At 47.1% G+C, this 27,281-nt stretch overlaps 1 protein-coding gene across 1 annotated transcript in view; it reads left to right on the top strand.

The window, feature by feature from the left end:
- Window positions 1-27,281, top strand: part of LOC147692124 (mucin-12-like) — a 587,862-nt gene that overhangs the window by 414,520 nt on the left and 146,061 nt on the right. Inside the window, exons 10-11 of the mRNA XM_086936740.1 lie at window positions 2,777-2,925; window positions 17,945-18,010. Of these exons, the coding sequence (XP_086792866.1) occupies window positions 2,777-2,925; window positions 17,945-18,010 (215 nt within the window). The remainder of the gene's footprint in view (window positions 1-2,776; window positions 2,926-17,944; window positions 18,011-27,281) is intronic.

Below are 27,281 nucleotides of genomic sequence, written 5' to 3'. Positions count from 1 at the left end.
CTTAGCGCCATCAACCACGCGACCTATGCTCCGGAGCCCGCACCCGCTTTTGCCCTGGATAAATTATTGTTGCCTGGTGGCAATTTCAATAGGGCTCTGTATTCGAAGGCACCCTACCGGCTTCTCACGGGCCGGACGAAATGTGCAGTGCGGGCGTGGAGAGATGCTACCGTGGCCACGGGCTGGGGTGGCAGGCTGACACGTAAGACACCACTGTATGATTCGGAGCGGTTGGGGAACCTGTGGAAGACAAAAGGGTTTGAGAAATGGGACATGATTGGGATCAGCACGGTGGAGGACCTGTGGGCACGGGGCGCGGTTAAGTCCTTTGAGTCCCTGAAATTGGAATACCGGCTCGATGATAGAGAGCACTTCCGATACATGCAGGTTAGACACGCCTTATCTTCCATCTTTCCATCGGGTACCGTTATTCCACAGTCCTCCCCCTTGGAGGATCGAGTTCTTGACGGCCATGTCCCGGATAGCACCATCTCCTTAATCTACAAAAAGCTTATCAACAACAGAGCTGACCAGCTTGAGAAGCTCCGGGCTGCCTGGACGGCTGATGGACTCGAATTAGACGACGAGGACTGGCAGTCAGCTGTGTCCTCCCCCAAGGAGGTGGCTATCCCAGCACGGCTTCGCTTTGTCCAGTTGAAAATCCTCCACCGTGTGTATTTGACTGGGATGCGTCTGGTGCGAATGGGTTTGGTTTCGGATGGTCGATGTAGGCGTGGTTGTGGGATGGATGGCACCTTTCTTCATGTTCTGTGGGAATGCCCGATGATTGCAGCGTACTGGTCCAGGGTGCATGATGTCATGAGTCGTGTCACGGGGATCCCACTACTTCCTGAAGCACGTCGTTGTCTGTTGAATGTGTGGGAACCGTCTGATTGTAATGCTGCCCAGACGCTTTGGGTTACCCTGGGGACCATGGTCGCAAAGAGAGATATCGCGCAGCTCTGGGGCTCCCCTAGACTACCATTGTTAAGTGCCTGGAAGGAGAACATGGATTGGTCCATGTTCCGAGAAAAGACCGTGTATGAGGCTCGTGGGCGCCCAGGGAAGTGGTCCAGAGTTTGGGCTCAGTGGAATGCTTATCGCGGAGACATCTGTTCTCCTCCGCTTGACTATGAGGTCCCTCTCCCCTCATCTCCATGATTTACGTTCCTCCTTTAATCCCACTACACGTTTTGTTTTCCCGCACGCGTCCACCCCCCCTTGCCAGTATCCTCCTTTCCACATCTCTTTCCCCCCCCCCCCACCTCCAGCAACCCTTGCCACTATGATACCATGTGTTTGTGTGTTGGTGTTCTTTCAACAAAAACATAAAATTAAACCTTTCTTATCCTTTTTGTATGAAACTATGCTCTACCGACAATGTGGACTTGATAGTTTGCTTCAACAACGTGCTGTCTCTGATTCTACTTTCACTCAGCCTGTTTATGTCATAGCGGCCGGCCCCGCGGGGTTGTAGGCAGACGCTGTGTATTGTGCATTCGTAAATAAAGGTTTTAAAAAAAAAAAAAAAAAAAAAAAAAAAACTCTTCTCAGGTATTTTAGAGTTTGAGCTTTCTCGATTTCTCCTAATTGAATATTTGGTTCTTACAGTCTGAATGATTTTTTGATGATTCTAACCCATGCAAAACATCTCAGAAAAGTAAACTATACAAAGAATATTTTTCACGCAACTCAACAAGAAACATTAGGCTTGCATGTTTTCCTACAAAATCTACTTTTTTGCATGTTTTTTCACACACTATTTGTTTTTTTAAATGCCGCCATGAAGTTTTATGACGTTGGGGAGACGCATCTTTGGACATTGCTTCCACCAGGTGGTAGAGATTTCCTGATGTGATCTTCTGGTGTGGAATTTCCATTTCTACTACATAGGATTCATGTCAAAAACGCGAAGAATGGAAACACCATTTAGCAAATATGAAGACAAATAAGGAATGTCAATTGAACTGTTTAGTCAGGAAATAACATGAACTTTGGGTTGGATAGTCCTTTACGTACAGGAACAATGAATGAGGTTGTCGAGAAAGTAAAGGAATATCATGTTAAATGGTCTGGGCATTATCATTTAATTAGATTGTTCAGAAAGTACACAAAAGTTAGATTGGATCATAAAAAAGTAAAGAATTGTTGCATTAGTTTGCAGTGAAAGTGCAGGAATGTAGAATTAGGTTGCCTAGAAACTTCAAGAATGTTGGATTGATTAGTCTGGAGAGTTAACAGGTGCTGGATTACATTGTCAAGAAAGCAAGAGAATGTTGCACTTATAGAGCAATCTCTGAACGACTCTGGCCCTTCTTTTATCAGAGATCTTTTCAAAAAATATTGCCCCTCCCGTCACCTTCGATCCACCTACAAATCACTTTTGATTGTTCCTCCATTCAAAAGGAAACGCCTCGGAGGCAGCTGCTTCGACCATCAAGCTGCTGTACTCTGGAATTCTCTTCCTCTCCATATAAAGCAGAATGATAACATCCTCAGCTTTAGGCAATCTCTGAAGACCTGGTTGTTTTCTCAAGCTTACTACTGATAGCACTGCTTATCCTTTGACTGTCTTGTTTGGCTCCTTCTACAGCGCCATGAAGCCTCCGGGCGTACGAGCGCTTAACAAATCCCAACTAACATTAACATTAACATGAGTCATATTAAATACTTAAAACTCAGAGTGGTACATATGCACGACCTGTTATGACCAGCATCAAATGACAGATATTCCAATGTCTAACCTGCATTAATGCATTTCTTCATTTTCTTCCAGCAATGGCAGCATTGTGGTAAATCACAGCGTGATAGTTGCATTGAATTATTCATTGGACCTCACACAAGCTTATTATGACACCTTGAACCAGCTGCAGGAGGCCATGGACAATGCTACCCAGTTCCAAGAACCCTGCAATACATTAAAAAGTAAGCATTGGCAATAAAAGAATTCTCTGCAGAGCAGAGTTTCTTCTCATTAGATTGATCTTCATGTTAAACTACTCCTCTCTTAAATGTAATAGTATTTATTGCTGTTACGGTAACTTTCGCTGTAAACTTTGGATCGACTAAACAAGTAGATTTTCAAACTCTACCCTTGTGTACTTTGAGCTGGTGGTGGTGGGGAGGGAGTTCTTGAAATTCATTATTACTGTCGGTCTTCTAAGTACTTCTGAAAAAAAGGAAGGAAGGGTTGTGGCTCTGTGTATGAATGAACTAGTGGAACCTTTTTCCTCTTGTACAGTAAGTGACCGACAGAGAAAGGGTCATGAACTGGACTTAATAACAAACCCTGCAGGGGCATAATATAATCCCCTGTCTCCTATGAGGTGCAGGAGCAACCCTCCCTCCATCAAGGCTATGTATATTTGGTGCTATCCTATGTGACGTTTTGAAAAACTAGAAATTGTTCCACTGTCTTTCTCTCACAGGGATTGCAGTACTACTAGTGCATTAGGAACTTCAAGAGTTTGCACACTCTTTCAGGAGCAGCCCATGCAGGTAAGGGCGGTGGGGCCGGGTTGGGGGGGGAATTCGACTGATGCCCACGAGGGAAAATGAAATAATAATTAATTTCCCCTCGTCAACGTCTGTCGAAATCCCCCCCACCCGGCCCCACCGCTCTTACCTGCATGGGCTGCGGCTGCCCTCTTTATTGCTCGCAGAGCACTTATATAGTTCAGAAAGTGTTTCAACTACAAACAAATATTGATTCAGTTACTGATAAGTCAGTGTTGAGGCAATGACGAGGAGAAGATGACAGTGTGCAGTGGGGTAGCAGAACAATGGGCCCCCCTGCAGAAAGTGTTGAGGAGCTCCTAAACCCCCTGTATCTCACAGACATTTCTAGGTCTTAGGTTTGAATGGGGGCCGCCTGAAGAGCAGGGGCTCCCTGTGCCATGGGGGCTGTAGGGGCCTGTGTTGCACCCGGCCTGTTGGAGTGCAGTATGGGTTAGCAATGATGGAACTCTTTTGGCTCCTGATGGACTCTGTGGGAATATGACGTAAGTGTTAGAATGGAGTGAAGTGAATGTAACTTTAAAATATTGAGTTCATAGTTCCACGCAGATGAAGGAAGATGTTTTGAAACTAAACTCTGTGTGTGGCTTAGTCATTAGCGGATCCACTCTCTGGGGAGGATGCTACAACTGGCGACAAGATATATGATAAATATCCCGTAGAACAACAGTGCGCTCCCTGAGGGTCTGCCATGGCCCAGCAAATTGCTTTTGCATGCCACGTGTGCCTCCGTCAAAGTGCAGAATCGACTATTGCCATATGTGGAGTCGAAGCCAACTCCAGCCTGTGTAAAGCATTTGAAGATAACACATGTTTCACTTTAGAAATGTACATTTCATTGGCCAAGAACTTGCTGGAAAAGCCATAAAGAAAGGTACAGCGCTGCCACGCAACTTAAGACTATGCATCATACTGAGTGATAACGCTAGAGGTGGATACAATGAGGGAAAAGGTAATGGCGAGATACAAGTTATAGCCATATAAAGCATATCAGGCCATACCTTTCTATGTCTTGATCATCACAAACCATAATGTAATACATTTAGAAAGGTATATACATATTACAGAAACCATTTATGTATTTTTTATATAACAAAATATTTTTATTTAAGATATTTCATGGATAACAATATTCGTATTTTTCCCCAAAAAATGTTTGGGGGTATATTAATTATATAGTTTTATATACATATATTTATATTGTCATTTTCAGTTCTGTAAGAGTAATATACATAAGTATGTGCCTATGGGAAGACAAATATATACCACCATATACATGCCAAAAATTATTCAAAACAACACTGTACATAGAGTTAAAATACACAAAAAAGTGATAGGTTATGGAACAGTTTAAAAGGCTGGGGGTAGATGAAAACTCTGTTGTCTGTTTTTATCTACCGCCAGCTTTTTGAACTGTGTTTTCATCTTCCGCCAGCCTTTTGAACTGGGTTTTCATCTACCGCCAGCCTTTTGAACTGGGTTTTCATCTACCGCCAGCCTTTTGAACTGGGTTTTCATCTACCGCCAGCCTTTTGAACTGGGTTTTCATCTACCGCCAGCCTTTTGAACTGGTTTCATCTACCCTGTTTGCTTCAGAGATAAGAGATGCAAAATATAATTTGTCATTCTTGTTCCAGAAACCCTTCCAATGCAATGTTTCTATAGCCTTGGATATGAAGAGCATACCTTGTAAGGAATGAACATAATTAGTTCAACTCAATACTGACTGGACAGTTTTGCTGCAAAAGATGTTAGCCTCAATAGATGCATTGTCTATGCCACATCCACAGAGATAACTTCCTGCACACCGCAATGTAATTTTTGGCCTTTTGAAAATGCCCATCATTGGATAAAGATCATCAAATTCCATTGAATTACTCATAAAAATGTGAGCTACAATATGGAAAATACATTCATTGCAGAACATTGGCAGGATAGGCTGGTCTTTAAGCTGAGCACACACATTTTGGAAAGTTTTTATAGCTGTGTATACTGTTGCACAGTGTGTGACTGGTGATAGTATTAGTGGTAGAAACCCAACTTTCTTCAGTGAGACAGTATTCTGGGAGATCAGAGCATGAATCCCACCCCATGGAGGAACTGCCTTTTCTTCAACCTTCAATCCGCAAGGAATAAGTAGTACGATAAATTCAGTTAAATCAGCTTTACGGACTACAGCATCAGGTTTTAGTCACTTTTAAACTTTCTGGTAGACTGGTATGTGTTGATGGCTTGTAATGATTTTGAACACGTTGGCAAGGCAGTTGGGTTATCAGTTTGCAGCTTAATTTGTTATGCCTACAGCAGACACAGCTTGTTTCGCTGCAGCTACTTCATTGGTATAGACTTTGAAAAAGCACCATGGCAGTATCATGTGTGCTTGATATTCCAGACAAAGAAGAGCTAGCTTCAAAATCAAAATTATCAAGAGCAGTAATTAAAAATCACTTCCTGGTAAAGTGACTTGGAAGTGCTGTGATGTCGGATTCACAAGATTTTACAGCATGAGCCGCTAACAAGTTCCTGCGCCAAACTATTTCATTATAACATGTTGATACGCCAATCCTATTCATTGAAGTGATTAGCTCTCTACTTTTGCACTTGCGTGGGCAGTCATTGAGTGTAGTGGAGTTTTCTCGTTGCGGTGATGTCATTATTAAAACATGATTTGGAAAAGACAGTACACTTGCACAGCATAAGGCCATTGGTTCATGGAATTGTCTTCCACATCTTCACTTATATCTTGAAAGCCACCATCAATGTTGTCAGCTTCTGTTCCGAACTCAAAACCTTTAGTTTTTAACAGTTTTCATTTGCTTATATTAAGCAACAATGTAAAAAATCTTAAGACAATATCAGGCATTCTTGTTGAATCCCATGATTTGCAGAGCTCTGTGGCATCACATAATTTGCCATTAAGTCCAAAATCTAAAAACTTTCAGGACATTTCTTAAAATGGTTCCTGCTGATTTTACTATATACTGTGATCTTATTTTGGTAGCAAGAACTTCAAGAGTCAAATCAGCTGAGAACACCATTACTAGCCCATTCTTTTTGTTAGACTGACAAAAACTAATTCTATCATTGTACATTCTCACAAGAAAAATCTTTATTTTATTATGATGGATCAGTACAGTTTCATCAGTGTTGCCCATTATTTCTCTAATCTCACTTAATGTGAACCCATACTCAGCACTCAAGAGTGGCTTTAAAAATTAATTTGCTTTTTCCAAGAGTACAAATTGAAATGAAGGCTGGCAGTTACGTTGCTGCTGGGAGTTTATTGTACATTCATATTTTCTAATGTATGCGTGCATGCAGGTCTGGTGGGCATACAAATCCGCTTCAAATACATTCACCTCACTGTTTAGATCAGCTGCTCAGGTGAAAACATTATCTTTGAAGAGGCTAGCTACAGTTAAAAACAAGTTTACCCTTTGAAACTCACATACTCTGTACTTTGTCCATTCATCAATCCCTTTGGCCCTGCTGTTGGCTAAGCCACAGATAACACATTGAAGATCCTCTGCTTTCTGATCAGTTGTTGGAGGTGGGCATTGGGTTTGGTTGATGTCGCTTTCTCGGAGGACTCTGATTCTTGTAGTAATATACTGGTTTCCGCAATTTTTTTAACAATTTTTTTTCCAGACTTTTTTCCATTGTATATGACCCATAGCACTTGTTACAATGATAACATATTTGATCCTCTTCACCCATTAGTTTCAATCTTTTGTGAACTTTGTCTTGCCATATTTATTCAGCATCTCAAACTCTCTTCTGTCAAGCCACAGTTGATGTTAGTTTTCATTTTGAAATCAAGCACACCAGCTGTCATTTCGTTGGAACAAATTGTTACTGCCACTAGTCAAAATAGTGACATGTTAAAATTGAAAGATATTATTACACCAGTCTTGGTACCAGCTCACTTGACCTCTTACTAGTGACAGTGCATACCAGAAGTTTAAAAATGTCAAAGATTAACTGTTCATTACTCAAGAAGGTGTTGTCCTGAGAGGTTTGAGAAATGTTATTCCAGAGAGTATACAACAACATATATTTGAAGTGACCCATGAAGTACATTGTGGAATTGTTGCCACAAAGCAAGCTCTCCAAGACCAAGTCTGGTTTCCCCATCTTAATGAGAGAGTTGAAAGAGAATTGAAGGCCTGTCATCTATGCAACTGCCTTTCACTGACAACAACTCAACACACATTAAACATGTCAGAGTTGCCACAGCATGCATGGGAAAGAATTGCTGTCAACTTCTTCGGTCCTTTTTTACACTGGACATCACCTGATGGTGATTGTTGATGAATACTCCTGTTTTCCATTGATAGAAGATCTCTCATTCATCACTCAAGAAATATTCATCAAGAGATTAGACGGCATTTTTGCAACATGGGGTGTCCCTACAATCCTAAAATCTGACAACTGCCCTCCTTTCAACAGTCAAAAATTCTGAGACTTTCCCAGTCATCTTAATGTGAAGCATCAGAACAGCACACCTCTATGGCCACAAGCTAATGGCCTAGTCAAACATTTAATGGGTGCTCTCAAGAAAGCTGTTCAGCATGCTGTATTGATAAAAGCTCGAGCTTAAGAGTCTATTGAATTCTACTCTGTGAGTTTACCGTTCAACCCCTCACTCGACCACAGGTGAAAGCCCTGCAACCTTGATGTTCGGGGGAACCATGGACCAACACAAGAGGAAGGACTGAGGAAGAACCTTGTGTAAGAGACTTGGATTGTAAAATGAAAAATGAAGGCCTATGCAGACAACTGTAGACATGCCAAAGATGTTACTTTCCCTAGAGGAGATCAAGTACTTGTTTGTCAGTCTAGAAAACGAAAATCTGATGCTCCCTTTGATGCTGAACTATTTCATTTTGTGACCAGCAAAGGACCCATGGTGACTGCCCAACGTCCTGGGGAGTCCATTACGTGGGATTCCTTGCATTTCTGCCATGTGGCTCATTGCTCATCAGGGACTATGTCAATGTAGAGACTGGTCTGAAATAACAATGTAATAACCCCTGTCAGCTGTCAATCCTACATTGCCAATGCAGATCATTGAAACTTCTACTGCCTGGCTCCAGTTTCCGAAGACATGTCGAGACGTGTGATCAAAGTGCCAAGAATGCTTGTTGAAGAAGTATAATTGTATATATTTGTAAAAAAAAAAAAAAAAATTACCAGAAAGGGAGATGTAGTGTCATGTGAGTTTTTTTTTGGTTTAAATTTCATTTATTGGGAATTTTGAATTTCATGTTAAATTGGTATACATTTTGTGGTAATGCATATAAGAAAAAAACACACAAATAAATGAAAAAGGGGTCCATATCAACATTGTGTAACATATCCATTCTACCATATAACATGACGTTACAGCTCAGAAGAGCACAATTACATGGATACTGCGTCTCCAGTGATCTAGCGTGTAGGAGGATGGACTTATCTGTGTCCCGTGACTGCCTGAGTTGGTTTTGGCACGGGAGCAAATGAAGCAGTAGTCCCCCACTCTATCACTGCGCACCTCTGCATTGTATACTCTTGCCTGAGTTCCCAATACTTAAGAACCTCTGCCTGATGTGGCGGAGGGGTAAACATATAACCATTAACTGGGGGAATGATAGGGAATGGAGGGGAAATCAGGGGGGTTGCACTCTATGGTGTGGCAAACATCTATCACGTGGGTTGGTTTCATGTCTTATGTGAGGTATCTGTGACATCGGTTGATCAGGGCGCGCGACATCCTATGGACACTATCTTCTACACATTGAGTCAGGGTCCCTGCCTGGGGAGATCATAGTGGAAAGTCAGCCATCTTCCTCTTCCAGTTATATCGTGCCTGTATTATCATGTGTGCATGGGGACAGGGGTGGGGCTATGGATAGAGATTGAGTTGCTGCGGGGGAGTCAGTTTGCATTATTTCCTGTGTGAATTGGAACATGAGTTGTGCCCACTCAATGGAGATGGAATGTTTACGGATCCCCTTTACTTCCTCATCCCTTATTGCCTCTTTTTCCGCCGCCCCCCATTTTTTAACGACGCCAGTCCAGGCAGCTTCCGGGGGCCCTGTCAGAGCGCTCCAGTACATGGCTATTCCCCGCTTCGCCAGTAGTATGGCAAGGGACGCAAATCTGCACTGCACCTTTTCTGTCTTCCCCAGGGCACATGCCTCTCATGTGTCTATATACGTGAGGTGTACCGTCACCTCCAGCACCTGATGGACTCTCCCCCAAAAAGATTGGATTATGGAACAGTTCCAGAACATGTGTTTAAAGTTTGCCTCGGGGTATGACATCTGGGACAGGCGTAATGTGTATACGGGAAACATTGGTGAAGTCGATGAGGCGTTAAATATGCACGATGAAGGATATTCAACTGAATGTTTTTAAATCGCGCATTTCTGCAAACCTTTGTGGGGTATTCTAAAGCCTTTTCCCACTCCTTGTCATTGAGTACTCTTCCTATCTCGTCCTCCCATTTCTGATGCAGGGTGTGTAATGGGGACATGATCAGTTCCTTTATCACCCTGTAAAGCCATATGACTAAGTGTCTGCCCACCCCCATGCGCAGGATTGTATGTAGAACCGGATGTGTCGGTGGTTCACCCTCTGTGAGGTCCCAACATTGACGGGCGCTGTCTACTAAACGCCTATGCACCAGGAATTGGCCCGGAGGGAGATCATAACTATCCATTATTTGGGCATATGTTTCCAGTTGCCCATCCTCAAACAGGGATTCCATTTCCGTCACCTCACAGTCCGTCCACAACTGGAGGGCTCACGCGGTATAATAGTGCTCCTGGAGCGGGAAACCAACTAACGGGAGCAGCGGAGAATAAAGAGGTCGACCCTTGGACATGCGGTGTATGCGCATCAGGCATTTCCGGGCAATGGAGACCAGTAGGGGGTCTGTACGCAACAGCTTAGTGCCCAGCATCAACAGCCTCCGGATAGCCGGGAGCCGTAGCCTACCTTCATCAGTCTATGTTTTGTCCGTATGCCTGCCTGCTGTCCAATGGGACAACCATTGAAGCTGCGCTGCCAGGAAATAGGCCTCAAAGGAGGTGGCCCCCAAATCCCCTTGCATGGTGGGCAAGTAGAGTGTATGAAGGGCTACTCTGTGCCTGCCACCACCCCATATCAGAGTGGCAAGTAGTGTTTCCAATTCGCGAAAAAAGGAGCGGGCGGTACACTGCAAGATTAGCGAAGGAGTACAACAGTCTGGGAACCATAATCATCTTCGCTAGGGCCACTCTTCCTATGGGGGCCAAGGGTAAGGTCTTCCAGAAGGAAACTGCGGCTCGTAACCCAGCTAACGTTTTGCGGTGGTTTCCCTCGTACAAGTTGTCAGGTGAATGGTATGGTCTCACCCCTATATATCGAGGCGCCGCTGCGCTCCATCCGATGATTTGGGGTCCTATCCTTATTTCCAATGGGGCCAGGTGGGGGCCCAGGGGAAATACAGTCGACTTTACCCAGATGACCTAAAGTCCTGAGACTTCTGCAAAGCTTTGCAATGTTTCCCAGATCGGCGTTAGATCACTTGTGATGTCCTTCATATATATCAGGAGGTCATCAGCATATAACGACACGCTGTGTACCGTGTCTGCAATTGGAATTCCCCAGGCCTCCCCCCCTGGCCTCAACCTAATGGCCAATGGTTCCACCGCCAGGGCAAAGAGGAGGGGGGACAGGGGGCAACCCTGTCTCATACCACGCTCCACTGGATTTCGGATTTGAGAAGTACTTCCCCACTCTCACCCTGGTGGTGAGTCCCCTGTAGAGAAGTTGCATGTATGCCAGTAGGTCCGGGCCAGCACACACTTTACGGAGCACCGCGAAGAGATATGGCCATAGCAATGTATCAAAGGCCTTTTCGAGGTCCAACATAAGGCATGCAGCTCGTGGGAAGTATTCCTGTGCGGCATCCTGTATATGAAATAGCCTATGTATATTTTGCGACAGGCTTCGCCTTGGGAGGAACCCATTCTGGTCTGAATGGATCAGTTGAGGCAGAACCTGTGTATACCGATCGGCCAGTATCTTCCTCAGGATCTTACAATCTGCGGTGTGTAATGTTATAGGTCTATATGATGCTGGGATAGTTGGGTCCCTGTGCGGTTTCAGAAAGGTTACCAGGGTGGACTTCCTGAGTGATCCCGGGAGCTTCCCTCTCTGCAATGCATCCTCATATACAGCAACAAGTCTGGGGGTCAATTGTCTTGAAAAAGTGACATAAAATTTGAGGGGAAAGCCGTCCATTCCCGGCGCCTTGAGTCTTGCCAGGGCCCGAATCGCGTGAGTGACATCTGGGGATTTTATCTTAGCTTCCAAAGCCTTTCTTTCCTCCGGTGGAATTTCGGGCAATGGCAGGGAGCGAACATACTGGTCTATTACTAGTGGTGAGATCTGCGGTGGGGCACGATAGATTCCCACATAATAGTCACGAAAGATGCCCAGGATATCTGTTTGTGACTGCTTAAGGTCGCCCTTCACATCCAGTAGTGCTCTGACGGGTGCAAATCCATGTCTTGTTTCGCGAGCCAGGCTAAAAGTGTACCCTTCCCTTCCCGATGTACCCGGGCTGCATACAGTCTGAAATTATAATTGCGCATGTCTCTTTCCGTTTCCGCATATGTCGTTTTCGCTGTCGCCACCTGTTCGGGAGTTGCATCCCCTCGATCCATGCTATTTGTTAGGTCCGCTAGACGCCTTTCCGCGGTTTGCAATGCCTGCTCTAACACTTTTCTCACTCCCACTATGTGTTGAATACAGTCTCCCCTTGCCTCTACTTTAAACGCATTCCATTCTACCAATCGAGTAGATGCTGTGCCTGCATTCAGTGTCAAGTGTTCCTGGATGTGTTAGCCATGTATTTGACAGAAAGCCTGATCCGTGAGGCAGTCTCTTGGTAATTTCCACATAGGTACCGGGGGGTGTGGTGCTCTCCATCTGAGGAGTACTGTGTGTGCATCATGATCGGATAGAACTCTACCTATATAATCAGTATACTGTATCTGGGGTAGCATCACTGCCAAGCAGAGGAATCTGTCCAGTCTTACTCTTAAATTATGTGGGGCGGAGAAGAATGAGTATACCTTGCCGTTTGGGTTTTGTTTCCACCACACATCGACCAGTGCCTAGCGGGTTACCCAGTTCTTAAAGTGTTCTGTTTGTTTCAATGCGGAGGATTGTGATGGTGGGGGGGTGCGACCTATCTAGCTCTATATTTAGGCACAATTATTGTCACTTCCCAACAACCATGGTATTGCTGCTTACTGTGCTAACGTACCAGTGAGGCTGCACCAATATTGATCTTGCTCTATATTGGGGCATATATGCTTCTAATCAATAGTTCTTTACCCTCAAGGTGACCCACCAATGGGGGTACCTGCTCTCCTTATCTACTAGCCTGGACTGTTCTTGAAAGGGGATCCCAGGTCTGATCCAGATTAGGGTCCCCCTGGCAAAGGCGGAGTAGGTTGTGGCACATACAATCCCCCGCCATTTTCTGCATAGGCTTTCTACCTCTACTGCCGTTAGGTGTGTCTCCTGAAGGAGGACTATCTGCGCCTGCTGCTGCTTCCTATAGGCGTAAATCGCATACCATTTGCCTGCTGTGTGCATTGAGTGTGATCACTTTCAGGTCTGTGTTGAGGGTCCTACTCCCCATTGCACAGAGTATTGGGATTCTGGGTCACTCGCTGCAATGCCCCAAGTGTCACACGCTTTGCCCTCCCAACCAAATTCCTATTTCTACTATTCAACCTTGTTGTCTGCATGTAGCGCATGTCCACCCCTGAGGAAGTTAAGTAACAAAGGAACGGAGGGGGTTAACTGGAGTCCACGGGAAATTTTCTCAACTAACTGGACCTATCCCTCAAGGAGATACTTCCAAACTGCACATCATGTGCTAACTCTAGTTCGTTCCATAAAGAGGAGGGGGTTGCCAGCCGCCTTCTGCCGCTGTCGCCACCGCAACCCGCACATTGCCTACGTGGAAATGGTCCTTGATTGCTTTCTGGATAGTCACTGCCTACCGGTGTGGTCTAGTAGCCAGTCCGGCCCTCGGGCCCACAAGTTCAGTAGTAGTCATCGGGGTACCCGTGTAATATCTGGTCGGTGTCCTCTGTTCCGGGAGGTATGTGGGCTCCGAAGAATTTCCCTCTGGTGTGTATAATGTTGCAGCTTTGGAGCGTGAAATCAAGTTGTCTGCCGTCTGAGGAGTCACCACCGGCAGCGTCGCTGAGCCGTCCCCCATGGTGTTGATGTCACTACCCTCCTCCTCTGAGGTGAAGATGTGTGGGCCCCTCTCGCAATCCGAGCTGCCACCTGGGGCCCCCAGCTCCACCACCACCTGAAGCACCCTCCGGCGTTCCGCGATGATTTGCGTAAGAGCAGGAGAGTTTTTATCGGAGGAGTCCGATCGGGAGCTGAGCTGAGTAAGTGTGATTATTTTCTGTTGTCGGCGTCGGCGGCCCATCGACCCGAGGCTTGTGCATTCCCGAGGTTGTTCACACGCAACAGATGCTGCTCGATACAGTCACCAGCCTTCGCAGGGTCGGAGAAAAAGTATGTGGTCCCATCATGCATGATCTTGAGGCGAGCCGGGAATAGAAGAGCGTATTGGACATTTTTCTGGCGCAGAGTGCATTTGACCACCAAGAACGTGGCTCGCTGCTGCTGGACTGCCCGCAAGTAATCTGGGAATATCATAACCTGCTTGCTCTCCATTCGAAGTACTCCTTGGCGCCTTGCTGCTTGAAGGATGGCATCTCTATTTTGAAAGTGAAGCAGTTTAAGGAGGAATGGTCTGGGTGTCGACCCTGGGGGTGGCCTACGGGCCGGCACCCGATGCGCCCTTTCAATAGAGAAGAACGTAGTCAAGTCTCTTGCTGGCATGAACTTTGCGATCCATGTTGCGATGTAGCCAAGAGGGTCGGTCTCCTCCACTCCTTCCGGAAGACTGATGATACGAATATTACTCCTCCGGGACCATCCCTCCAAATCATCTGTTCTGGTCTCCAGGATCTTTACCCACACCTGTAAGTCTTTTAGGGTGTCTTGTTGTTGTATTTGAGGTTCCATAGTGTGCAGCACTTGTTCACCTTGGTTTACTTTGTCTGCAAGCTTCCTGTGGTCGTCCCTGAGCAGGTTGATGTCCGTGGCTAGCTCCCCGAACTTCTGTTCAATGGTGACTCTTGATTGCTCAATTGCCACTAAGACTTTGTCAAGTTTGCTCGACATTGAGTCTGGGCCCATGGCCTCCCTTCCGGGCCGCGTGTTGGCTGGCGCCGGGGACATTGTTCTTGGGGGTCCTGGAGTCTGCGTAGTGCCCGTCACATGTTGTAGCCCCATGTTGGTCAACTCTCGTGCTGGCCGTCGCTGGGGGATCCTTTACGTCTCTCTTTCCTCCCAGCCTGCTGAACGCTCGCGGCTCGGTCAGGCTCCCGCCTTAACCCGAAGGGATCTTACAATCCTGCTTCGTATGTGTACCCTCGGGGCTGTGCAGGGTCTGACCGGTGATTTTCCCAGAGTCTTCCAGGCCGCATCAGGGTGGGGCCAATAGGGGGTCGCAGGGCCGCCCCTCACCCCCTGCAAGAGGCACTCTAGTCACTGTAATATTCTTCCCCACACTCCCTCTGTGCGCCTTACCAAGTCCACATCCCTCAAAGGCTCAATGGGGATCAGGGCTATCACCAGCAGTGCAGACCGCCCACAGTTCAGGTGTGTCCAAGTGGCTTGTACTATCCAGGTCGCTGATGCGCTCCCACACACCGCCTCGCTGCTCCAGTTAACCTGGGGTGGTCCCAGTTGTAGAGTAGCTATATTCAATATGCCCCATTGTGCTTAACCTGCCAGTCCCCCCTCTTGCAGCCGGCCTACGTGCCTGGACGTCTCTCACACCCTCCCCAGCACGCCTCGAGGCCTAGCGCCGTGTCTGGGGAGGTGGTAGGATGCCGTTGTGTACCTCCGCGCGGGCCAGCTGTCTTGGATGGTCAGGATCCGTTCCCATATGTGCGAAGATCCCGGTGACGGGGGGCCCACCGACAGTCACCGTTGCGCCCCCACCTCACCACCTCTCCTCTCCTTATCATCTGCTTGGGGGCCACCGTGGAGAAGTGTGGCTCAATGGTTAGAGGCAGCACACCCGGAGGCAGAGGTCGGCCAGGGACCAGGGTTCAATTCCCCATGCGGCCGGGTGCAGGACCAATGTCAGCGGGCCCGATAAATCTCATCGCGGTGCCACTCTAACCATGGGGTCCCACGCTGTAACTCTGGGCAATAGCTTGCTTAATCTCCACTCCGGCCCCATCACCGCCGGGGATGCCTGGCTGCACTTTGGGGATGCCCAGTAAGAGACCATCTCACAGGGAAAGCCAGGACGGGTTCCCCAGTAGTACAGCGCTGGGACGCCTCCGGGTAACCACGCGCTCTATAAATCCAACATTCATTCATTCATTCCGGGACCTTATCTGGGCACTCCCCCGTGTCTATGCTCGGCCAGCCCTTTCTCCACCGCCACAGGTTCACTGAGGGTCCGCCGGCCGCCGCCATGATGCAGCCAGCAACTCTGCACACTCCATCTCGGTCACCACCATTCACCGGGGCAGGAACTCCACAGTCGGCCCAAGCTGGATCGCCCCTCAGTCTCCGCCAGATGCTCCGGCCCTTACACGGGAACCCTCAGAGCTCAGCGGGGTGCCGCCATTTTGTCAATGTGGCTGCAGCTCCGGCAGAACCCCGGGCACCGTCGCGTGTTTCTTTGCAGCTGTGTCCTCGGGCTTGACAGATGTCCCTCACTGGCATCCGGGGCTCGGCAGCCGATGTTCAAGTGTAGCTGCGCGGGGCCCCGCCGTCTCCCTCATCCGCACCAACTCACCTGTGGGAGCCCTCAGAACCCACCGGGTGCCGCCATTTTGCCAGCGCGGCCGCAGCCCTGACGGAGCTCGCGGTACCGTTGTGTTTCCGGCAGGTAGGGATGTTATTTTGGCATATTTGGTCAGAAAATTGCAGTCTGCGGAGCGGAGCTCTACAGAAGCACTGCGGCCATCTTGGCCTGCTTGGCCACGCCCCCCTATAGTGTCATGTGAGTTAGCAATGATGGAACCCTTTTGGCTCCTGAAGGACTCCATAGAACTATGACATAAGTGTTTAGAGCTGAGTTAAGCGAATGCAGGTTTAGAATGTTGAGTTTGCAGTTACACACAGACAAATAAAGACATGTTTTACTAAGCTCTGTGAGTGGCGTAGCCATTAGCGGGTACCCAGGCTAATGAGGACGCTACATCTGTGTTCTTGCTCAGGATTACAGAGGCATGCAAATGAACAGGAAGGCCCTGGAGGGACATGCTCAATTGTATGGCATATGAGATACAAAAGACATTTTGGGGTAGATTAACTAGGATTTTATGCAAGAGTTGCATCACTTTTTCAGCACAGCTCAAACACAAAATCTACTTTGGGATTTTCAAAGTCACGATTTGCATGGCACTAGGCAGACAAAAGCGCGCCAGTGCAATGGGGAAACTGAACAGGGTCGGATGTAAATATGGCGTAGTTTAGCTTTCGTCCATTCACACACTGTAGCTCAGCAACTTCCTGGGACCTTGGAGTGTTCTCGAGTAGACATTTAAGAGACATACAGGCCACACATGGATTTACCTCGGACCCCATCCCACATACTGCACTCCTGGGAAAAGGCCCTCACACTCTCCCAAAGGCGGGCTCAGCATTCTAGCAGACTGTTCTTTCAATAACCGTGCTGTTGAGTCACACTCTTCCATTCAAATTCTCACCTCAAGAGAAACAAATTGCTTTACCAATGGGGATACTACAACATCCATCAGACCTTAGCTCTCACACCACTGGAGGTAACTCCCTCTGGAAATGGTCAGTGAGTGTGTGCCCTGCTTTAGCAGAGAACGAAAAAAACATAAATCGTGTGCTGAGCACGGGTTAGGATGTGAAAAACAAGGAGACAAAATCATTGCTACAATTGCACCAAATAAGTACCTTCAAATATACAAAGATATAATTTTGCACCTTTCGTACAAGAGTTTCGTTTAGGATAACTGTGAAGGACATACAGCTACTTCTAGAATGACATGCTACTGACTTTATTGAGACTTAGAGTCCCTTGGTTTTCCATCCATCGTCCTTCAGCATGGTCCAGGATCTTTCTGCTGTTATTCCAGATCTTGAGTGCTCCTGGTGTAAAGAAAGATAGCTGTCCCTCTGCAGAAGACCCGAGCATCTTCCCACATCTGAGAAACGTTACAGTTGTAAAACAGGGCACACTAGCTCCAGTATGGAGCACTACTGTGAAACAAATCTATTATATTTTGCACATCACATTAATTTACCCTTTAAGCAAGAACACTAGTCACAGCGTATTTTTCTCCCTTTTTTTATTTAGGTGGGATGTGTTTCAATTCCTCCTTCACGAAGATAACACGCAGTGATGCGCCAGTCAAAACTGGAGGTAAGGAACTCATGAAAAAAAGTCTCAGCCTTATTTGTTTAAAAACATATCTCATCCACGTGGGCGCTGTGTGAACAGGGCTTTTGGCATACCCTATCTGATTGGCTGCCTTGGGATAAACTCAAGTGTGCATCTTGGATCGGACAGGTCTCTTACTGTGTCCAGCCCGCCATGCACACTTCAGCCCCTTGAACCTGTGCTGTGTTAGGCAGCCAGAGGGAAGGCAGCGCTGCCCCCTAGTCTCCTTCAGAGCGCTGGCTGCACCGGCTCCAACCAATCCTTGCGTGGCTCTCGTGCTGTTTATTACTATAAACAGCATGCAATGATTGACTGTGATGTGATCACGAGCTTCAGTCAAGGCAGTGCATGCAGGGGTGAACTTATGAAAGACCATGGCCAATCATTCTATGGTTTCATTTGAAGCCACAAAGTGATTGGTCATATTTCTGTCCTTTGCCCGTGATGATGGACTCTCACCTGCAGCTCTGTCAGTCCATCTAGGCATGGAGGAAGAATGGCCTTCAAGTCAGATACAGTACTGAGGGTGAGCATTTGCATCTTGGTGTGTCGTAAAGCAGAGAGGATGTCTATTGCTTTCCATTCCCCCACTTTTACCATCCACCAGCTGCCACTGGTGGCAGCTCAGAGGGCGCAGTGGGGCAATAGTCTTAGGCTCCTTAGCAGCAACCGCCACTGAGGTACATAGGTGTGGAGTTGAGAATAGTACCTATACACTGACCTATATATAATTACCTTAATAATTTTCTGGTTATTAGTAGTTTGTCTCTGATATACTTGTAACGCAATAATTTGTTGTCAATATTCGGACATTCAACCCGCTATAGCATTTCACATTTTCAGCAGCTCGGGGCAGATTAATATTGCATGTTGTATCAAAATATGTGAGGTTATTATGGCCAGGGACAAGGACTGTGGAAGAGAACAGTGTCATCAACACTCATGTGTGCCAGACATCTTGCAACCACTTGACCTTTTTCCACAAACTGATTGATAATACAGTTATTGTGCCCAAAATATATATGCATAAACAATGACTAAATACGTAAATTCTTGATTGTGTGACGCAAAAATCACTTTGTCTCCAAGGTGCATTTGAGACAACGAGGGTCAGGGCAACACTGTTAAGTAAAGTGTAAAGGGCAGAATTACAAGCCCCTTGCGCCTCTTTTACACTGCTGTTGCGTCACTTCTGTGACGCAGCGGTGGCACAAAAGATGCGCCATGCTTCGGGGTATTGACAATGTAAGGCATCTGGGAGATGCGTCACGTTGTAAAGCCCTGCGACAGAAGAGGCGTTCCAGCACAGGAGGGGTGCGTTCCGGCGCAGAAACGCCTCCTAAAAGTGACTGAGTGAAATCTACAAGATTTCACTCAGTCACTTTTGAGCCCATGCTGCGTCAAAACACAGCGCCTGCTTGAAGCAGGCGTAAGGGTTGACACAGCATTGTAAACATAGGGCCCCCCATAGCATTGTTTGAGCTGCGTCGCGCTTGCGACGCAACTCCAGCAATGCGCCGCCTTTACGGCACAGATGCGTGACGCACCGGTGCCGTTTTTGCCCCTTGGTGCGCTGCATTGTAAATGCGGCGCATCCATGGTGGCGGAGCCGTGACGCACAATAACTGACGCATCCCTGCTGATATGCAGGGATGTGCCAGTTATTGTAAATCTGCCCCTATGTGAGTAATGAAATTTAAAGTGCCATCTTCAAAAGGAAGATTAGTTCAGAGTCAATAAACAAAGGAACTCATGCTACAGTGTTCTCGGAAATGCGTTAAAGAAATGCTTAGATAGATTTTGTAGAGAAGGATATCCTAGTTTTATTAATTCCTGAATTGGATTAAAATGTTTATTTTCTTGTTATTTTTTGTGTTTATCTGTTATACTTCAGAAGGTGGCTTCTAAAAGCTCAAAATACAAGCAAAAGTGTCACACTAACAAAACGCATTGGCAAAGCAGATAGGTCTGTCAACAATGTGCCAATGGCTTAAAAAGGAGGCCTTCGTAAATACATCTTACATGTATATCATGCACAACTGACGTTTATCACATTAAAGTCTGTCCTGTCGGTTTTACCGCGGCTGGGGAAGAAGCAGCAAAAAGGTTTACTTTCTGTATATAGGAAATATTAATTAAATGGGACAAGTAGTTCGATGATTGAGTGTACTTTTCAAATGTAAGATAGTCCTAATTTTCAAATATAAAATTGGTCCCCATGCATTCCACTGGTAGCGCTTACTTGAAAGTGGAAAGGTACTCCAAACAGCTAATAGCATGAGGTGACTGAGAAATACGCCTCATGATGGAGCCAAAACCGTGTGTCACACCAGATCTAAAAATGAAAGATTTCAGTCAGCCATTTCTTAAAACATTTGTACCACACCGGAGTGTTAGCTTATTTTCAATGGACAAAAATAAGCATCTAGGTGGGGTGATGCCATGAATACTTAACGGTAAACCCATTACTCTTAGTCCTACTCATCCTCGACCCAGTCATTACCAATGAGGTATATTTCACTATCAGGAAACAAAACAGGAAACACTTCCATGCTCCAGCCACCTTCCTGTCAGGGACTATAAGTGCGTAGTCAACAGAAAAAACTTTCAGACATACCAAGTAACAAAGGCCTGAACAGGGAGGTGAGTGGGAAGCATGGCTGGGTCGAGGACAAATAGGACTAAGAGTAATGGGGATTACCGGTAAGTACTCATGGCATTACCTCTACGTCCCTCGTCCTCGACCCAGTCATTACTAATGAGGCATACCAAAGGAACCACACATGAAGGCCTTTGGCACACCACACACAGGACACAGACCGAACACAAAAGTGAAGTGAAGCAAGTGAATATTCTTTAATAAATACACAGAATCAGATGGGGATATCATGCCCCACAGCATGCAACACATCACAACCAAATTCATCTGGTCAGATAGAACACAGTTTAAACGATAATGCTTCACAAAAGTAAAATCAGAAGCCTAAGTCCCACCCCAACAGATCTCATCAAAGGAAACCCCATAAAAAGCAGCCCAGGAAACAGAGACACCCCTAGTAGAACGGGCCTGAACCCCAGAAGGGCAAGGCAAACCAGAGCCCTGATAAGCCAGAGAAATAACAGCTTTAATCCAGTGAACCAGTGTAAGACGGGAAGCAGCCTTCCCCGACCAGCCAGACCAAAGGTCACAAAGAGAGAGTCGGAAGAATGAAACACAGCAGAGCGTTCAACATAGACAGAAAAGGCAAGCTTCACATCAAGACTGTGCAACAGCTCAGCAGGAGAGGAAGGAGAAGGGCAGAAAGAAGAGAGGATTAACTTCTGAGAGGAATGAAACAGAGAACAAATCTTAGGAACAAACCCAGGATCCAAAGAGAGGACCACAGTGTCATCCAAGAAACGCAAAAAAGGAGAACAATGCAAGGCAGTGAGCTCAACCAACCTACGAGCAGAAGTAACAGCAACCAGAAAGGCCTCCTTAAATGAGAGGAATTTAAGGTCAACCAACTCCAAAGGCTCAAATGGAGAGGACTGCAGAGCACTCAGGACCAAAGAAAGATCCCAAGGAGGAACCGAAGAACGAGTAGAAGGAGAAGAGAGAGAGAAACTCTGGAACAACCAAGAAACCAACAACCCATATGAAGACGGAAGAGAAAACAGATCACAGAAAGCCCAAACAGCAGCCCATTGGCCTTTCAGAGTGTGCAAGGCTTATTTCTTCTGAAACCCATCCATAAAAAAACTGAAGGATAGAAGCAATAGGGCAAGAGGTAGGAGACAGACCAAACTCAGATCACCAGGAGTAGAAGGAAGTCCAATGTTTAGAGTAGGAGGACAAAGTGGACTTCCTACGGGAGGCCTGCATCACCCTGATGAGGTGGTCAGGCAAACCCCGGACCCCAAGAGACAGCCGTTCAACCTCCAGACCGCAAGGGTGAGAGGGACCAGGAGGGAGGGAGAGGCCGACCTCAAGGGAGACTTGCAGCGAGGCAGAATCCAAGGAGGACCCACCTTCAGACTCAGCAACAAAGGGAACCAGGACCTCCGAGGCCAATGAGGTGAGACAGCCACCAACTGGGCCCCCTCTCCTTGCACCATCAGAAAGAAGGCCGAAATCAGAGGAAAAGGAGGAAAGGCATACAGCAACCAAATGGGCCACAGGAGAGACAAGGCCTCCACCCCCAAGCCCCCCACTCCGGTGTCCGGGAACAAAAGAGGGGAAGCAGCGCATTAGTCCTGGAGGCAAACAAGTCCATCTTGGGAGTCCCAAACCTTCGGCAGAGCCACCGAAAAATCCTGGGGGAGAGGCACAGAGCCAGAAAAGATAGATACGTGCGACTCATGGCATCCGCCTCCACATTGTCCACACCCCTGATATGTTGAGCAGAGATTGCCAGAAGATGAAGCTCCGCCCAACCTGCAATTGCACAGGCCACCAAATTCAAGGAAGACTGCAAGTACTTCCCTAGTGATTGATGTAAGCCACAGTGACCGTGTTGTCGGTCCACACCAGAAAATTGCACCCCAGCAGATGATCCTGTAAGAAACGAAGAGCATGTTCCACAGCAGACAGTTCCTTCCAGTTGGAGGACCGGCGGGACTACGATTGCAACAACCGAGCCCGGACAGACCACGGACCCAGAGTAGCTCCCCAACCGGACTCACTGGCATCCGTTGTTAACACCACCAGAAGCAGCGGGTGAAGCCACATCCCCTGGAGAGCGGACACAATCTCCAGAGACACTGGCACTGACAAAGCATAGTCCTGAACCAGAAATGCACAGGATGGTGAAGATGCCACAGCAAAGGCCGAAGATGAAACTTGGCCCATGGAACCTTGAAGACAGTAGCGGCCACATGACCCTGCACTTCGAGGCACTGAAGCAGGGGAGCTGCAGCCTGAAACAACAACACCTTCAACAGGGACTGAAGGTGCAGAAGCCGGGAAGCAGGAAGGAACACATTGCCCAGAACAGAATCGAAGTCAGCCCTAAAGAAGGACTTCCGGATGGGTGGGAAGTAGGTGGCACTTCAGAAAGTTCAGGAAAAATCAATGGCGCTCTGGCGTATGAATGGTCAAAGACAGGTGCTGAGACATGACCAAAGGTGAAGGTGCTTGGAAAAACCAATCGTCCAGATATGGAAACACAGACACGCCCAGGAGGTGAAAATGGGCCACCAGTGGAGCCACCATCCTGGTGAACACCCTGGGAGCGGACCTAAGACCAAACGGAGATTCACAGAAGTGCCAATGATGACCTTCCGGGAAAAACCATCGAAATGTTGGATCCTCCGGAACCACCGGCGCATAAATATACGCATCCTGGAGATCGAGCATAGACATCACCCAACCCTCCTGAATCATAGGGATCACACATTGCAGGGTCTCCATCCTAATCAAGATCTTCCGACAAACATGGTTCAAAGGCCGGAGATTTATCACAATCTGAACACCCCCCCCCCTCTCCCCCCCATGACCTTCGGGACTAGAAAGATGATCAAATAGGTCCCCAGACACCATTCCACCCGGGGAACAGGCACAATCGCCTTCTTCAGAAACAGGAACTGAACGCCGTCCAACAGAGATAGACGATGAGCCAGGCTCAAAGGAGTTGTAGTCCGCACCATGCTGGAAGGTGTAGGTGGGGATAGAAACTCGATCCGATACCCCAAGCAGAGGACATTCAGAACCCACTGGCTGGACATTGTCAGACACCAAGCAGCCCCTCAGCAACAAAGTCCGCTGAGCAGCAACAGACGAACCACAAGACAAGGCAGAAGCACGCATAAAATAAAGGCAATATCCAAGAGGAATTCTGCCTGATGCTCCATGGATTCCAGCAGGTCCGGACAACTGCCACCCTCCTGCATGGTGAAAAACAAAGTCTTTAAGTTGGCCAACAAGGACTGAGCGACCTAAGCCACATAAACACCGGAACGGATAGCAAGGTGGGACCCGGCATACGGCTTCTTCAGGACAGAGTCAATTTTCTTATCCAGCCCATCACAAAAGATATTATCATCAACCATTGAAGGATGACCCACCAAACTGGCCACAATAGAATCCACATGCACCGATTCAGGAATCGTATCCTCCTTTTCCTGCGAAGTATAGATCTTGGACATAAAGCGAGGCATCATGATGTGATCCTGGTCCTTCCACTCCTTCAACAGAACGTCCATCACAAAGGGATGGATAGGCAGAAATGTAGTAGCAGGTTTCCAAAACTACTGTAAAACTGCGTCCTGCAAAGTGCCGGCCACAACCTCGTCTGGAAAACCTATGTTTCCCCTGACATGAGAGAGGATGTCCGGCAACAATTCCTTGGAAATATATTTGCACTTCAGGTGACAGGTCCACCGCAACCAAGGAGGAACATATCAGAAGAGTCCAAACTAGAAATGTCCAAATAGAGATGAAGACCCCCAGCAGACTTTTTGGAGAACTTCAAATCGGACAAAGTCTCCAAAATCAGACTCTTCAACCGGCTGTTGTCCAACCATGTCTGCTTCACAGAAGGGGCAGAATCCTCACTGTCCACCTGGGAAAAGGAAGAGGAGACAGGAGACACATGTCCTCGTTTTCTCAGAAGTTTGCCTATAATAATCACGAAAAAGAGGAACCAAACCACACAGCAAGCACAGGGTAGGACCAACAGAAAGAACCGTTCCCCACCCCTTTAAAAAAACAAAAAACGGAAACGGTCCTTGTAAGGCAACCGGTAGGCAGAGCAGCTGAAATCAATGTTGAAAGGAAGTGGAGGGGGCATGGCCAGCCGGAGTCACAAATTCCGACCAATCATGGCCGCCGAAGGCCAAACTCAGGAAACTGGGCCGAGGTCCCCAACGTGAATGCAGAGTGGAGCACCCGGAGCCCAATGCTGGTGCCCACTGACCGAGTGGAACGAGTAACCCATTGCCAGATAAAGCGCAGCACCCGGAACCCAACCCGGGTGCATCCTGCCTGAGGCCAGCTGTGGAAGCAGAAACTGGGACAAGGTCCCCAACATGCGGAAATATAGGAGCACCCAGAGCCCAACCCAGGTGCTCACAAACTGAAGCCGGCCCCTTTAATTACCGACTCGAAAGACGGGACGAGGTCCCCCACATGAGAAATCAGCATAGCACCCGGGGTCCAACCCGGATGTTCACGGCCGAAGCAGGAAGAGCAGAAATGAAAAATCCTGCCTTCAAAACAGCCTACGGAGCACCCAGAGCCTAACCCAGGTGCTCACTGAGGCCGGAGCATGTGCAAGGAGATGCTGCTCAAACCTAGGGTGACCAACAGTCCGTAAATTTCACGGACCGTCCGTCATTTTAGTATGATGTCTGTAAGGCGTCCGTAATTTGGGGATCTCAAATTACGGACGCCTTACAGACATCATACTAAAATCGTAATGGGAAATCTCCGTAAGGAATGCTGTTTCCCATGCGAGAGGCCCAGTGAGTTTAAAAGAATTCTCTCGGGCCTCTCGCTCTTATCTTTTAAACTGAAGAGGCTCCCTGCAGCGGCCCCTTCCTGTCCTCGTTGATTGCAGCTGATTGTCATTCTATAAGTGCTAATGGGCCCAATTGCAGTGACAGCATGTGGTGTGCCTTCGCCTGCATTCTGCTTTTGTCTTGGCGCCATGCTGGAGAAAATACAAATAAAATAACTAACACCGTTTTCACTGTACATTTAAAAGACAGATTTCAACATACAAATAAAAAAATACTATTAATGTTTATTGTTACTAGCACAAATCTTGATTGCAGAAAGTGCCCGATGTCGCTTTGCAAAGTTGCGGGCATACTGAAAAACTCTTGATTTGCTCAACCTTATATAAACTTATTTTGACTTGTATTTACTTTGGTTGTCTATTTACTTACTTATATATTATTGTGCCACCTCCTCTGATATGTCTGTAAAATGTATGTTTTGTCCCAAATTTTTGTCCTGAATTTTGACCTTCTGACCTGAATTTTTGTCCTAAATTTTGACTTTCTGTCCTGAATTTTTGTCCTGAAGTTTGACCCTTTGTCCTGAATTTTTACACCGACCGTCCTGAATTTGCACCCTGCCAGTTGGTAACCCTACTCAAACCTCCGATACACACCAGAAGGTGGGTGGGAGGAGGAGGAGAAGCCCACACGCATCCATACTGAGCCCAGCCCGGGTGTCCGTCACCATAGTGGCCGCCGGGGGAGGGCTTGCACACCTTGCAAATACATTCGAAGTCCTCGGTGCCTGCGGCAGTTAGCAGACCAAACCTCTTGCAATGCCGCCCGGGCGATTCCTTCTTCTCTACAATTAGGTGCACACAGAAGCAGGAAACAGGCAGAGAGAACTCGAGCCTGACAACGCTTGAATAACAAGCATTGGCATAGCCAATAGGGCTCGCGTTTGGGACCTTATAAGTATTTAGTTATGTAGCACAATATCGTGTTTAACCATGCAAAAACGTTAACTGTTGCATGGTTAAACACTTATAAGGCCCCAAAGGCGAGACCTCTTGGGTATGCCAATGCTTGTTCATTATTATATACAAGCCATAGTTGCTGCTTATTTATCTTATGAAACTAACAACCGTTGTGACTGCCAATAGTCCTGACTTGTAGGTATGATGTGACTTGTTGAATCATATACCTGGATGCAATGACGGAAACAACAAAATACAAGTTGGTCAGCACACTCTGCTTAAAACAGATTTTTAGCTTATGTGTTTTAAGCCACGCCCTTAATTACATGGACAACGCTGTTTTGAGAGACCCCCAGTTTTTTCATCCCACTTAAAGCCCTGGTGTAGAGGATGAAGAGGGCAGGGGGAGGTGGGCAGAGGCAGATACATGAACACAAGGAAACAGAAGAAGAGGAAGAAAGGCAAATGTGGAAAGTGAAATGGACAGAGAGACAGAGAGAGAAGGGAGGAACATTAAGAAAGACAAGGGTAGAGAAAGATGGCCGGGTGGGTAAGATGGAGGGGGATAGGTATGTAAATGGGAGCACAATGGAGAAGAAGAAAGGAAAACGTGGGGTGCTGATTCACAAAGAAAGGTCATACATTTGCATCCACCGACCTACTACTAGGGTGCAGTCATTATAGGACTTTTGAGAGCTAACGAACAGCTACTGTAGAACATCTGGTAAATGTGCCCATCGCAGCATTCCACTCCTACCACTGGGAACGCCATGTAAGTGTCATCTGCTCTGTCCCCTCTGCACAGCTATAAGAAGGATAAACATCTGCTTTGAAGCCTGGTTTTCAAGTACATT

The sequence above is a fragment of the Lissotriton vulgaris genome, chromosome 9, assembly GCF_964263255.1.
Source record: "Lissotriton vulgaris chromosome 9, aLisVul1.2, whole genome shotgun sequence".
NCBI classification, from domain to species: domain Eukaryota; kingdom Metazoa; phylum Chordata; class Amphibia; order Caudata; family Salamandridae; genus Lissotriton; species Lissotriton vulgaris.
Note: the sequence above shows the minus strand (reverse complement) of the source record. Positions and strands in the feature narration are given on the sequence as shown.